General features: G+C 44.7%; 1 protein-coding gene across 2 annotated transcripts in view; it reads right to left on the reverse strand.

The window, feature by feature from the left end:
* Positions 1-727: 727 nt before the first annotated feature.
* Positions 728-15,117, reverse strand: part of pid1 (phosphotyrosine interaction domain containing 1) — a 133,182-nt gene continuing 118,792 nt past the window's right edge. For both annotated transcript variants that reach the window (XM_043702801.1, XM_043702800.1), the window contains exon 3: positions 728-2,954. In XM_043702801.1, the coding sequence (XP_043558736.1) occupies positions 2,481-2,954 (474 nt within the window). In that variant the 3' untranslated portion in view covers positions 728-2,480. The remainder of the gene's footprint in view (positions 2,955-15,117) is intronic.

Consider the following 15,117-nt stretch of genomic DNA (forward strand, 5'->3'; position numbering starts at 1 on the left):
CGGAGCACCCGGAGGAAACCCACGCAGACACGGGGAGAATGTGCAAACTCCACACAGTCAGTTGCCTGAGTCGGGAAAGCCCTCAGGAGAGACTCAGGTAAGCTTCCATTTTAATTCCCTCTTAAAAGCTCCGTGTGGTTCAGGAGGGATAGGTCTGCTCTTCCCAGCCTTACACGAACCTTCCATAACCTTGACCCTCTTGCTTCCTGATTGGAATTTTTCTCTTTCTCCTTCTACTCTCGGAAAGCTTGTGATTTCAAATAAACCTGTTGGACTATAACCTGGTGTTGTGTGATTTTTAACTTTATAAACTCTGGGCCTGTGTGCTTTTTCACTTCACTTGATGAAGGAGCAGCGCTCGGAAAGCTTGTGATTTCAATTAAACCTGTTGGACTATAACCTGATGTCGAGTGCTTCTGACCTTGTCTCCTCCCCCCCCCCACCCCCGCGTCCCTCCAGTCCAACAGCGGCAGCTCCACAATCAGAGTTTCTCCAGCACTCTCTGTATTTTGCCTCAGAGTCTCGTTGCCCCTTGGAACATTTATACAAAATCTCACAGAAACATCCGCCATCTTTCCAGTTTGAGACGTGAAGGTGATAGCAGTTTGACCTGCGGAAGGACTGCTGCTGTCACCCAGGGTTCAAGAATGGAGAAGTTACATCATTTATTAATGTAACATCAGAACGTAATATTTCCAACAAGAGAAATAACAGTCTTCACCAATGCTACACCATGTAACAATTTATTGTATAGCTTTACAACTGCAGGTAACATTGTACTTTCAAAAACAATCACGCACTAAAATAATTTTGATTAACATGCGGGCATTGTGATAACATTAATGTTATTTTGTATTCATAGAACAATTGGCATGTACTGTACATGATTTTCAGTTGGCTGTAGATTTGGAGGCTGATTTGCACTTAATAAGATCATTATGTCAGTGCGATATTGGCCATTCTGCCCATTTATCAAAGAACTTGCCTCCTCCTGTCAACCCTGTGGAGAGTGTGAAATGCTGACTGCGTGGGAACCCAGTTTGGTTCTCTCTCGAGCAATGGTAGAAAGATGAGGATGGGGTATTTGAACACTAATGGCTCTTTTTATCGGTATGGATTTTGTTTCTAGTCAGTGTCTCAGGAAGTCGAGTTATGCTTATCAATGGAAAAACGTGGGGTGTGCTGTGTAAGAACATAAAAAAAGGTGGGAATTCCTGAGTTAAGGTCAGAAATTGCTGGAAAAGCTCAGCGGATCTGATGGGTCACTGGGCCTGAAGCGTTAACTCTGATTTCTCTCCACAGATGCTGCCAGACCTGCTGAGTTTTTCCTGCAACTTGTGTTTCTGTTTCTGTTTTAGAGCATCCGCATTTCTCTCGGTTTTCCTGAGTTAAGATCTTCTTTAAAGGGTTTTGTTGGAAATGCAAAGATGTGAAGGCGAGTATTTAGGTAAACTGTTTAAAAGTATCGGCGCCCAGGAGCTTGATAATACCAACCCTTCCGTTTCACCCGTGATAGAAACAGTGTCCAATCTGTATAATCTTTCGTGCTGAACTAAACCGAAATGCAGTGACCTCTGACAATGCAGCGAGACAGCTGAAAGTGGAAAAAAAGAGAACAGTCTGTGTTTTCCCTAAAACTGTAACTTTTAACAATACAATTTTGGAATGCTTGTAAACAGAGTTTCTTGTTTGAGCTGGCTAAAGATTTTCATCACATTTATTCCATTGTTTTTTTTTCAGCTTTACGTGGGGAGCCTCCACATTCACAATCAAATACTTCCATATGTTTGTCACAGTTGATAATACACACCAATTTTTAAAGATTTATAGAATTATATAGTACCAAGGGGCCCTTTGCCCCATTGAACCTGTACTGACAAAACATTACATTTTAATACTTAAATTTTGAAATACATTTCATAAAAATGAATATATCTTTACATATATTGTAGCTTATATGTTGGTAGAAATATATGAAGATAGATCCATGCGGTTCTTTTTAATAATTTTGATGTACAAATTTTGCTGGCTTGGTTTTCCATCTAAATGCAAGTTTTTGATTCCCTTTTCACAGACTGTTTTTGACTGTGTTCCCTTGGAAGTGAAGCATCAGTTTAATTCATGGCTCCGGTGTGGGAGTTTACTATTTCATTAGTCCCAGGAATTTTATCGGGTGAATTATAAAGAGATGCCACCAATGGACATGTCTAACTCTGCTTGGGAGTCAGACTGCTTTACACTCCCAGTCACAGCATAATTATTTCAGATTGCAATGCAACTATTTTGATAATACTTATTCTTTTTTTTTAAAAAACAAATCTTCTCAATTTAATGTGTCGCTTGGCTAATTTGGCAAGCGAACCAACCCAGGGTTCATTGGTATTCCACCCTCAATTGGTTTCCTTCATTCGTTTCTCTGCAATGGTTGTCATCAATAGCCCAGACTTCAATGATGTATCTGATTTCATCAATGCCCCTTCTCAGCCATCGTCTGACGTTGCCAACTCCACTTGGTTGGAGGAGCTGCTGTTATGGATCTGCCCATCGTGCTTCATGCTGCTGAAGGTCTTCTTGAAGGCCTCCATCATGGTGTGCGCTAGCTTCTTGGCTTCGAGTTTGCTCCCGCACTCCACTGCGTGGCAATCGATCTGGTAGGACAAATCATCGTTGATCTCCCGGTAAAGCCAGGCGAAGATGTTGGTGCTGACGTGGTGATCTGCTGTGCAGTAGGCAATCCGTGCCACCTGGAAGGTATCCATTTGGACCGTTGCCTCTCTTTTCCCATCCAAGTGGTGGAGATGGACTTGGAAAGGGCGTATCTCGAGAATGGCGTTGGCTGACGATAGATCTTCCTGCTCCAGTGTATGCTTTTCCCACAACTCAATCACAGACCTTTCAGTGCAACCTGATGTGAACTGTGTTCCTCTCATGATCACTTTTCCTAAGTACCTAACCTGTGAATGAGAAAAGAACAAAATGCAATCACTGCAAGTGACCAGGCAGAGTGGAGTGATCAGAGACTCAAAGGAAACATAAATGCAACTTTTTTTTTGCATTGACAATAATTCAGGTTCTAGCTCGTAATGATGTGAAATGACCATGAAGGTTAATGACTGCCAGCAAATCTGGGCCGGGGGAAAATGAAATAACAGAAGCACATTGCACCTTGTCAATGCATTATTACTTTTAAAATGTAGGCTCCAATGTTTATCCCTTTACCATCTTTTCTGTAGCAGCAGCAATGTAGTGGAAGCTAATACCAAACTAAATGGGCCACCAACTTCCTGCATTGAGGACCTCCCTCGACTCTCCTATTGTCAGTTTCAATGTGAATGGGATTTAGGCAGGGGGCAGTTAATTGGGAGCACAGGACCATTATGGTTTTGACTACACAGGAGGCGTCCTCTGACCCCGATGGCGTCTTTATGCAGTTAAGCACAGACCCCCATGGACTCTGGTAAGAACCTGACACCCAGAGCAGCAAATGGCAAGAAACAGCCTCCTTTAAAAAGACGGAGCTTGGGGAATGACAACAAATCATGTTATCAGCCCCTTCATGAGCAGCAGGATGAGCACACTCTCCCATATCACCACATGCTGCTAATTAAGCCTCTCTATCCACCTCCACCCCCACCAAGCTCCTGCATCTGTCAGTCACCCCTCCTGTCTTCGTTGGACGGTTAAGCAGCTTTCTATAGCCCTCCACAAACCGGTAGCTGTTTCTCAGCACTCGGAGCCTGTTGCCAGCTGCTCATTGCAGATGGATGAGTCAATAATAAACCTGATTGGTGATCTCAGATGTGTTTCTCAGTCACTAGCCTTGTCACCTCCCTAGCTCCTGCTTAAAGACAAAAGTTAATTATGTCATCTCTGACTGTTCCTCCCTCAATTAGTGAACATAGAACATAGAACATTACAGCATAGTACAGGCCCTTCGGCCCGCGATGTTGCGCTGCCCTGTCGTATTAATCTGAAGCCCATCCCACCTACACTATTCCATGTATGTCCATTTGCCTGTCCAATGACGACTTAAATGCACTTAAACTTGGCGAATCTACTACCGTTGCAGGCAAAGCATTCCATACCCTTACTACTCTCTGAGTGCTTCCAAATTCCCTGCATGCTCGGGGTAAGAACAATAATGTATGGAAGAGTAACTATGTCCCATACTCCTTTGAAGATAATACTATGAAAGTCAGTAATGGCTGAAAATCTGTGATTAGATTAGAATCCCCACAGTATGCAAACAGGCCCTTCGGCCCAACAAGTCCCTATGAAGAGTAACCCATCCAGACCCATTCCCCTCTGACTAGAGAGTTGAGAATGTTAAAGACACCTGATAAATGTTTGTTGAGGTGACAGAACGTGAAGAAGTTAATTATCACAAACTTATTGCTTGCCTTTCTCCATAATTTCATGCTTTTTTTTGAGGAGAAAGTGAGCAGTGTAGATGCTGGAGGTCAGAGTCAAAGAGTGTGGTGCTGGAAAAGCACAGCAGGTCAGGCAGCATCTGAGGAGCAGGAGAGTCGACATTTTGGGCATAAGCCCTTCATCAGGAATTAGGCTTGTGGGACAGAGGGTCTGAGGGATAAATGGGAGGAAGGTGGTGTTGGGGGAAGGGCGACTGGGAATGTGATAAGTAGATGAAGGTGGGTGGTGAAAGTGATAGGTCGGAGAGGATAGGTAGGCAGGAAGATGGACAGGTGAAGAAGGCAGTGCTGAGTTGGAAGGTTGGAACTGGGATAAGTTGGCGGGTGGGGAAATGAGGAAACTGGTGATTTTTCTTTCCCTGCTTCTCTTACTGTTGACTTCCAGCCTTCTCTGCAAGAACTTTCGACAATGGAAGAGATTTCCATGTAAACTGCAGAAGCAATTCTGCTTTTTGTAACCTTTAAAAAAATTATAAACCCAAATACTTTTACAAATGAAATTGAGTCTCTTTGTTTCTTGTAGACTCCTCACCAGGGAGTCTTTCATCATGATGAGCTGTCAGTGAGAAGTCTTGTTAGCGACTAAGCAGAGTAAGTCATAACCTCAGCTTGGGCAGTCTCATATTGAACTTGGCATCAGGTGGATCATAAATTCAGGAACACCTAAGACCATGAGGCCATATCTGCCCCACCATTCAATTTGGTTTCCTGAAGAAGGGCTTATGCCCGAAACGTCGATTCTCCTGTTCCTTGGATGCTGCCTGACCTGCTGCGCTTTTCCAGCAACACATTTTCAGCCACCATTCAATGGGCCATGGTTGATTTGAGAACCCTCAAGTCCACATTTCTCCTGTTTCCCCATAATCCCCAATACCCTTCCTCATCAAAAATCTATTTATCGTGACCTTTAGTATACTTAATGACCCCACTTTGACAGTCTTTTGTGATAAAGCATTCCACAGATTCACTCCCGTCAGAGAGGAAATTCCTCCTCACCTCTGTCTTAACTGTGCAAGCTCTTCATCTGAGACATTGCTCTTTGGTCCTAGATTCTCCCACCAGGAGAAACAATCTCTTCACATTTGGTATCATATGCGTGAGGATACAGCTGGACACAGTGACTATCAGGAAGCTATGAAGTAGGCCTTTCTAATGATCCAAGGCAATGTTCACTGAGTCTCAGGAAACCCTCAGAAAGTCCAGGAGCAAAGCCCATGCACCTAACCATGCCACGATCCAATTTGGCCAGATTAACTCATTGTGGGCGGCACGGTGGCTCAGTGGTTAGCACTGCTGCCTCACAGCGCCAGAGACCCGGGTTCAATTCCCACCTTGGACAACTGTCTGTGTGGAGTTTGCACATTCACCCCGTGTCTGCGTGGGTTTCCTCCGGGTGCTCCGGTTTCCTCCCACATTCCAAAGATGTGCAGGTCAGGCGAATTGGCCATGCTAAATTGCTCATAGTGTTAGGTGCATTAGTCAGGGGCAAATACAGGTTAGGGGAATGGGTCTGGGTGGGTTACACTTCAGAGGGCCAGTGTGGACTTATTGAGCCAAAGGGTCTGTTTCCATAGGGTGGCACGGTGGCTCAGTGGTTAGCACTGCAGCCTTTCAGCACCAGGGACCCAGGTTCGATTCCAGCCTTGGGTGACTGTGCAGAGTTTGCACGTTCTCCCCGTGTCTGCGTGGGTTTCCCCCGGGTGCTCCGGTTTTCTCCCACAGTCCAAAGCTGTGCAGGTTAGGTGAATTGGCCATGCTAAATTGCCCATAGTGTTAGGTGCATCAATGGGCGGCACGGTGGCACAGTGGTTAGCACTGCTGCCTCACCGCGCCAGAGACCCGGGTTCAATTCCCGCCTCAGGCAACTGTCTATGTGGAGTTTGCACATTTTCCCTGTGTCTGCGTGGGTTTCCTCTGGGTTCTCCGGTTTCCTCCCACAGTCCAAAGATGTGCAGGTCAGGTGAATTGGCCATGCTAAATTGCCCGTAGTGTTAGGTGAAGGGGTAAACGTAGAGGGATGGGTTGCTTTTCGGAGGGTCAGTATGGACTTGTTGAGCCAAACGGACTGTTTCCACACTGTTGGGAATCTAATCCACACATTTTCCCGTGTCTGCGTGGGTTTCCTCCAACAATCCAGAGATGTGCAGTTCGGTGAATTGGCCATGCTAAATCGCCCATAGTGTTAGGTGCATTAGTCAGGGGTACGTATGGGGAATGGGTCTGAGTGGGTTACTCTTCAGAGGGTCGTTGTGGACTTGTTGGGTCGAAGGGCATGTTTCCATTCTGTAGGTAATCAAACCTCAGAAGCTTTTCCAACATACATCAGGCACATATGGGTTTACAATCAAGCACTTTCAGGAGTTGACACTAAATAGGGATTCATTGGACTCATCTTGCACTTTATCTTGGGAAAATTAAGGTCAACTGCTATGATCCTAAAGCAGCCCAGCTGAGAACAACAAGCCCAGCGCATGCCAAAATCCAAAACCTGTTCACTCACCGAGAGTGTGAATAGTTTCAGTGCTACAATGACAAGGCCTGTTTACCCACAGAGCACCACAGGAGGAATCACTACTGCATTTTTCATGAAGAGTACCACAGCAGTTTTAGTAATGTCTAACATATGGCAGAGTTATTTGTCTCACACTGAAAAACACTTGGCAAGTAAATACCAATGTCTCTGGATGTTGTATTTGCATTCAGTTTCACTTCGCCCTGAAGGATTGCTCTGGCACATTCGAATGCCTCTTGTCTTTTTCCTTGACCCTAAATCAACATCGCAGACCAAACAGATTCATCTTTCAATTTTTCATTACTGTTCAGACACTGATCCCAAACATGTTTTTTTTTCTCTTCAGAATGAGAATGCTTGACATTTTTGCAGTGTTAGGATCACAGAAATGGTCAGAGGCGTACACAGTCTCTCTGAAACCAGGCAGCCATTTGGAATATAACAGAGGCTCCTGTGTTTTATAACTGAACTATTTCCTTCTTCTGAATAGGGTGCATTCTGCACAGGGTACATTCACTGCGAGGGTGAATATAGGTCAAAAGAATCAGGTTAAATCAAGAAAAATACATTAAATTCCAATTCACTTTCAAAGCTACAAAGCTGGTAAAAGGCAATATTATCACTGTAGAGAACTGACCATAATTGACCTTATGGTATAACATTAACCTAATCCAGCATTCAAAAACATTCTGTAAACAAAATACTTTTAATTCATTTTTAAAGTGGATGTTCCTCTTCACTCTGCGATGGGTTGGGGCCAAATCCACAACATTGATGACACCAACAAAATAGACTTTTACTGAGTTGGGGTGAACGTGGTTTACTGTATGAATGCCTCATAATTATAGACAAGCAGCAGCCAGAATATCCAGCCTTGGCCGTGGAGGGTGCACTCAGAATGTGACTCGATGCTGAGCAAGACATAGTCACACTTCTACATTGCTGTACATTTCACGCCACAATCTACAGCCTCAACAGAAATATGCCTTGTGTCTTTTTTTTATATCACCAGATTCTGTATCATCTCGAACTGCTATACATTTTTTTCGATAACACACATCCTGGCCGTGTGCTATATTTGGTACGGCGTGCCAGACCTTTAAGAAACTAAGAAATGTGTTTCCCATTTTAGACTTTTGACAAGCACTCTGATTTGGACAGCACTCTGTACAATTTAATATCCAGCTGATCAATACTTGCTCACCCAAGTGGGATTACACTCCGCAAAACCCTCTCTCAGTTGGAGTTAAACAGAATCAATTTTATTGATCTTACTCACAGACAATCAGCAGCATTATAAATGATGGAACTATGTTTGATATAAATATATACAAGCTAAAAGCATTTGGTCAAAGTGTTACAAATGACCAAGGTTTGAGGACTCTGGGTTTATACTCAATGGCGTTTAGAAGGATTAGGGGAGGGATCTAATTGAAACTTACAGAATATGGAATGACCTGGACAGAGTGGAGGTTTCCAGTGGTCGGAGAGTCTGGGACCCGAGGGCACAGCCTTAGAGTAAAGGGAAGACCTTTTAGACTGGAGATAAGGACAAACTTCTTCAACCAGAGAGTGGGGAATCTATGGAATTCATTGCCACAGAAGGCTGTGGAGGCCTGGTCATTGAGTGTGTTTAAAACAGAGAAAGATAGGATCTCGATTGCCAAGGGGATCAAAGGTTAAAAGGAGAAAGCAGGAAAATGGGGTTGAGAAACTTAGCGGTCATGATTGAATGGGGGGGGGGGGCAGAATCGATGGGCTGAATGGCCTCATTTCTGTTCCTCTGGTTTTACGATCTATTTCTCTTTTTCAACTATTTCTTTGTTCCTTCTTTAACAATGTTCAGGGATCTCCTTCCATTATACTAGAGTTTCTAATAATTTTCTTTTCTTTTCCAAAGCTTTTAACCTTTTGGAGTTAATCTCGAATTTAATCCACCCTCTTTGCATACACCCCTGCACGCTCACACTCACACACTCACAAACTCACACACAGACTCACACACATACATCCCCCACCCTCACAGCCATACACGCACACCCTCTCACAGGTTTACGCTCCATCACACCCACCCACACACTTTACCAAGCATGCACACACGCAAAGACACACTCTCTCATGTACACTCACACTCACATGCACACACTCACGCACATACTTAAATGTAAACACTCACACTCTCTTGCATACACACACCCACACACACACACCCACATACACATATAAGTCTATGGGGTGAATTTGCATTTGCAGAGTTACATTTGCAGATACAAAAAGCCCACAACCTGCAGATAGTCCATGCAGGCAGTCACTCCATATAACATATTAGAAATTCCAACGGTGGAAATGGAACCAGTCTGGCTCTAGATTGAGAAACAGACAGACTCTAACCTCACACCTTTAATGTATTGTCTGAGTTGAGATGGCATCTTTTTATTATAAAACCTTACGTTATCTTGAGAACGTGACTTAAAAGAAGTTCTGGGATTTACATACTAATGAACCGAAACCTGCAACCCATTCTAAAAGATGAAAGACTTAACAGCAACCTAGGTTTGTTCAGTATATTGTTTCAGTTGCATGTCACTGAGATCTTTTGCTATAAATTCTCTGCCTTATGATCCTGCTCCACAACCACCTGCTGAAGGAGCAGCGCTCCGAAAGCTCGTGCTTCCAAATAAACCTGTTGGACTATAAGATGGTGTTTAACCTTTAACATACTGACCATCAGCGCTGGGGCTAAACACACTCCTAGCTGTAACAGTCGTGCTGCTGGGACCATTAGCCAGCCATTCTCAGAGGTGGGACTTCTACCCCTGAGGTGGGCAGGATGCATTATTAAACAGCAGAGGGGTTAACCAACTATGAAGGCAGTCTTGTAACCATCATATGCATAGGAGGGTAAGGGTGAGTCAGTGTGAGTGTGTGTGAGTGTGTGTGTGTGAGAGTGTGTGTGTGAGAGAGTGAGTGTGTGTGTGTGAGAGTGAGTGTGTGTGTATGAGAGTGAGTGTGTGTGTGTGAGAGTGAGTGTGTTAGCCATAAAGCATCTCTTCCCTATTTTGAAGCTGTCATTCTATCGGGGATTAGGTTTCCATTCCTTGCTACGTTGACTCATTATTTCCTGCCAAGTCTAATGGTTTATTTCGCTGCTCTGGGTTTGATTTTACCACCAAGATATTCAATACAAATGATAGTCACACAAATTGTTAAACCCCTCCCTGGTTGTGAAGCAGGAAAGAAAATCTCTTCGATCCTAAGCTTTGGTACCTGTCCATTTGAATCATTTCAATTTACCAACATAAGGAATATCGAGATATGGCCCTTATGAATTTGGAAAAGCTTTCTCCATGTGACTGCAGGATTACTACTGTGTCTGAAACTGCATTCAAGTTTCAACTGCATAATAATTTGTAGGATTTAAACATCTACATTTTAACACCTTCCCTCAACACTGTAACCTTACAGTCACCCCAGGTAATGGTTGCTGACCATACTCTCATAAGTGTTTGTTAAATATATTTCATGCTTAACTCTGGAGTTCTATATCCCATGAAGATGGTGTTGCCTGTCCCCTGGGGCACTCCCATTGCTGCGTTGACAATCAGAAGGGACATGCCTCAAGCTGAAGGAGACATAAGGCTCATTCTGAATTAGACATAGCAGCAAGCAGTGATTCAAGAGCAGCATTGGAGGAACATGTGACAGCAAATTTCGATTCAGAAAGGTCCACAGACTGCAAGGTGATGTATAATCAAATAATCTGTATGGAGATGTGGTTTGAAGAGTAAATTCTGACTGGAATCCTGTACAAAATCAATTGCTTTTCTTCAAATTGTGTCTGGGATCTATGTACAGTCACTGAAATAAGCAGTCTGAAGGGTCTGGTTAATGTACAACGTAACCTGATTGACACAGAGTGCTTGCCAGTGATGCATTCACCACGTTAAACCCAGTAGACTTTGACTTATGTACGGCAACTGTCCTCACACTGATTACAATATTTTAAAGCTAATTATTCCAATGAATAGACATCTATTATTTAAACAAAATTAATAGCAAAAAAGGGTGCCACAGTGGTTAGCACTGCTGCCTCACAGGGCCAGGAACCTGGGTTCAATCCCTGCCTCAGCTACTGTGTGGAGTTTGCATGTTCCCCCCGTGTCAGCATGGGTTTCCTCCCACAGTCCAAAGACGTGCAGATTAGGTGAATTGGCCATGCTAAATGACCCATTTGTCGGTTAGATGCATCTACATGGGAAATGCAGGGTGACAGAACAGTTGAGTCTGGGTGGGACGCTGTTCAGAGGGTCAGTGTGGAATCGAAGGGCCTGATTTCATACTGTCAGGATTCTATGACCATGTCCAAAGCTATGCTAAAAGCCATAAACTTCTGCAATGGTCTGATTTTGTTTTTAGGAAGGTCAGAGACCATGATTGTGACACTCTATGTTCTCATTTGTCCTCTCTAACAAACAGTACAAATCGAGACCTGACACTGTGACATACCAATAGATTCTGGCTTTGTCCCTGGATCTTGCATGTTTCATCCACTAAGCACTTCCATATGGCTCTGTCCATGTGCTGACAATTACGAGCTGCATACAGCTTCCTGTGGAATACATTTTGGTTTCTGACTGTATGAAAATAAATGTGGGAAGAATCTGGGATTTCTGAGCCACGATTGTATTAACAGTTCCTTGCCATGCCACTCCCATTGTTCACCTATAAACATAGTTTGGTGCATTCCTATTTTAATAGAATATCTTAAATTGGGCATTAGCACTGAGGTGATTCTGCTATTTTAGAGTTATTGCTATAACAAAAATTGGTGACATAATCATCACATATTTTAATAGAACATGCCATTATAGTCCCCTTCCATACTGGCCTTCACCATGAATTGGAGGTGCTGGTGTTGGACTGGGGTGTACAAAGTTAAAGATCACACACCAGGTTTGCTGCCTTTTTTAAAGCATTGGTCCCAAAATCACCCAGGATCAATCTGAATATGTTTATTTCTACGCTAAGGGGAACACAAATGAATGAGGCAAAAGTGAGGACTGCAGATGCTTGCCTGGGGGAGTGGCAGAGTCAGAATCATTGGTGACCTTTAAGCGGCAATTGGATAGGTACATGGATGGGTGCTTAAGTTAGGACAAATGTTCAGCACAACATCGTGGGCCGAAGGGCCTGTTCTGTGCTGTATTATTCTATGTTCTATGTTCTTCTATGCTGGAGATCAGAGTCTAGATTAGAGCGGTGTTGGAAAAGCGCAGCAGATCAGGCAGCATCCGAGGAGCAGGAGAATCGACATTTTGGGCAAAAGCCCTTCATCAGGCCAAAACATCGCTTTTCCTGCTCCTCAGATGCTGCCAGACCTGCTGTGCTTTTCCAGCACCACAGTGATCTAGACTTTACTCACACCATCTGACATTTTTGATCAACTGCAGAGACTTATTGTCCAGCCTGTCAACACTCCCACTCACCCATTTGTACAATCCTTTGATATCTCTGCCGACGGCAGAGTCGTTAGCACTGCTGCCTCACAGCGCCAGAGACCTGGGTTCAATTCCCGCCTCAGGCGACTGACTGTGTGGAGTTTGCACATTCTCCCCGTGTCTGCGTGGGTTTCCTCCCACAGTCCAATGATGTGCAGATTAGGTGAATTGGCCATTCTAAATTGCCTGTAGTGTTAGGTGAAGGGGTAAATGTAGGGGATTGGGTCTGGGTGGGTTGCGGGTCGGTGTGGACTTGGTGGGCCGAAGGGCCTGTTTCCACACTGTAAGTAAACTAATCTAAACTCTGTGCCTGTGCTCACGTCACCTGACAAAGGGGCTGCGCTCCAAAAGCTTGTGATTCAAAATAAATCTGTTGGACTCTAACCTGGTGCTGTGTGATCTCTGATCTCGCCCACTCCAGTCCAACACTGGCACCTCCACATTCTGACCAATCAGACAGGGAGAATGCCCGAGGATGAAAAAGATTACATTCCAAATCTGTCACAGGGAAGATTTCTCAATAAAGGGACACTAGTCAGAGAAGCTCACGGGAAGCTTTGAGTCTGCAGCAGCCAGTGAGAGTTGGAGAGGGCCGTGACCTTATTGTCCTTTCACAATCCTGTCTCACAATGACACACCATTATCAATCCTTAGCCATACCACACAAAGATGGCAGCTGCTAGAGATCACAAACACCTGAAATTGCTGGAGAAACTCGGCAGGTTTGGCAGCATGTGTGGAAAGAGAAAGCAGAGTTAACATTTTGAGTTTAGTTACCCTTCTTCTGAACCAAAATTTATTACTTGTGTTTTTGTTAAATTCACTCGTGGGACATGGGTGTCAGCATTTATTGCCTGTCCCTTGAGAAGGTGGGGGATGCGCTAGTTCTGAGGTGGGTCACAGGACTGGAAACATTAACGCTGTCACTCCCCACACAAGCTGTCAGAGCTGCTGAGCTTCTCCAGCAATTTTTATTGTATCAACCCTCAGTCCTCAATACTTCAGGGAGACAGAGACCTGGGTGTGTGTGTTTGTGTGTGTATATGAATGTGTGTAGTGTGTGTGTGTGTGTGTCTATATGTGTATGTGTGTGATTGTGTGTGCACATGCGCGTGTGAGTGTGTGAGTGTATGTGTGAGTGGGAGAGTGTGTGGAGGGGTCCATGTGCAGCCAGTGGCAGGTAAATGAGGTGTGGTCACAGAGATAGGAGGTGTAGTTCCATATGGCTGCACATGGGGGCGATGACATGCTGTGGAGGGTTGATTTCCCTGAGGCATTGGGGCAGCTGCTCAACTCCATTGGGAGTCCCACATTGTTGGAGCTGGATCTCTGGGTCTGTGCAACATGTGGCTGAAGAGAAGGCAACATCACCTTCACTGAATCACAGTATCGTTACGGTGCACCAGAGGCCCATTGTGCCTGCACCAGCTCTTCAGACAGTATTAGTTACCCAGGGGTAACCTGCTTTTACCCAAACCCTTGTACATTATTTATCTCCAAGTAATCATCCAATTCCCCCCTTGAATGTCTCAATTGAACATTTCCAGACAGTGCATTACGCACACCAGCCACTCGCTGGGTGAAAAAGCTTTTTCTCACGTCACCCTTGCTTCATTTGTGCATCATTTTCAATTTACATGCATTTGTTTTTCTTTGTTTTGTGAAATGGAGACAGTTTCTCCCTATCCACTCCATTCAGCCTATCAGATCTCCTCTCCTCTCCCTGGACAACAGGTACATACTGTCAGATTCTATGATTCCATCTTCTTCAGTCTGTCCTCATCACTGACATTTCCCATCCCTAGAACCATTCTTGGAAATTGTTTCTGTACTATGTCCAAGGCGTTCACATCTCTCCTATAATGTGTCTCCCAGACTCGGTGCAATCTCCCAGCTGAGGTCTAACTTGTACAAGTTCAACACCAGCTCCTTGCTGTTATACTCTTTACCTCTATTAATAAAGCTGAGGACACTGTATGCGCTATGAAGTACTCTCTCTGTTTTACCTTCAATGGTCTATGAACAGACAGCTGAAAATGTGTTGCTGGAAAAGCGCAGCAGGTCAGGCAGCATCCAAGGAACAGGAGAATTGACGTTTCGGGCATAAGCCCTTCTTCAGGAATGAGGAAAGTGTGTCCGATAGGTGGAAGGAGGTCAAGGTGAGGGTGATAGGCCGGAGTGGGGTGGGGGCGGAGAGGTCCGAAAGAAGATTGCAGGTTAGGAAGGTGGTACTGAGTTCGAGGGATTTGACTGAGACAAGGTGGGAGGAGGGGAAATGAGGAAATTGGCGAAATCTGAGTTCATCCCTTGTGGTTGGAGGGTTCCTAGGTGGAAGATGAGGCGCTCTTCCTCCAACCGTCGTGTTGCTATGGTCTGGCGATGGAGGAGTCCAAGGACCTGCATGTCCTTGGTGGCCCAACCACCCCGTGGCTCAACACTTCAACTCCCCCTCCCACTCCACCAAGGACATGCAGGTCCTTGGACTCCTCCACCGCCAGACCATAGCAACACGACGGCTGGAGGAAGAGCGCCTCATCTTCCACCTAGGAACCCTCCAACCACAAGGGATGAACACAGATCTCACCAGTTTCCTCATTTCCCCTCCCCCCACCTTGTCTCAGTCAAATCCCTCAAACTCAGCACCGCCTTCCTAACCTGCAATCTTCTTCCTGACCTC

The sequence above is a fragment of the Chiloscyllium plagiosum genome, chromosome 13 (genome assembly GCF_004010195.1).
Source record: "Chiloscyllium plagiosum isolate BGI_BamShark_2017 chromosome 13, ASM401019v2, whole genome shotgun sequence".
NCBI classification, from domain to species: Eukaryota; Metazoa; Chordata; class Chondrichthyes; order Orectolobiformes; family Hemiscylliidae; genus Chiloscyllium; species Chiloscyllium plagiosum.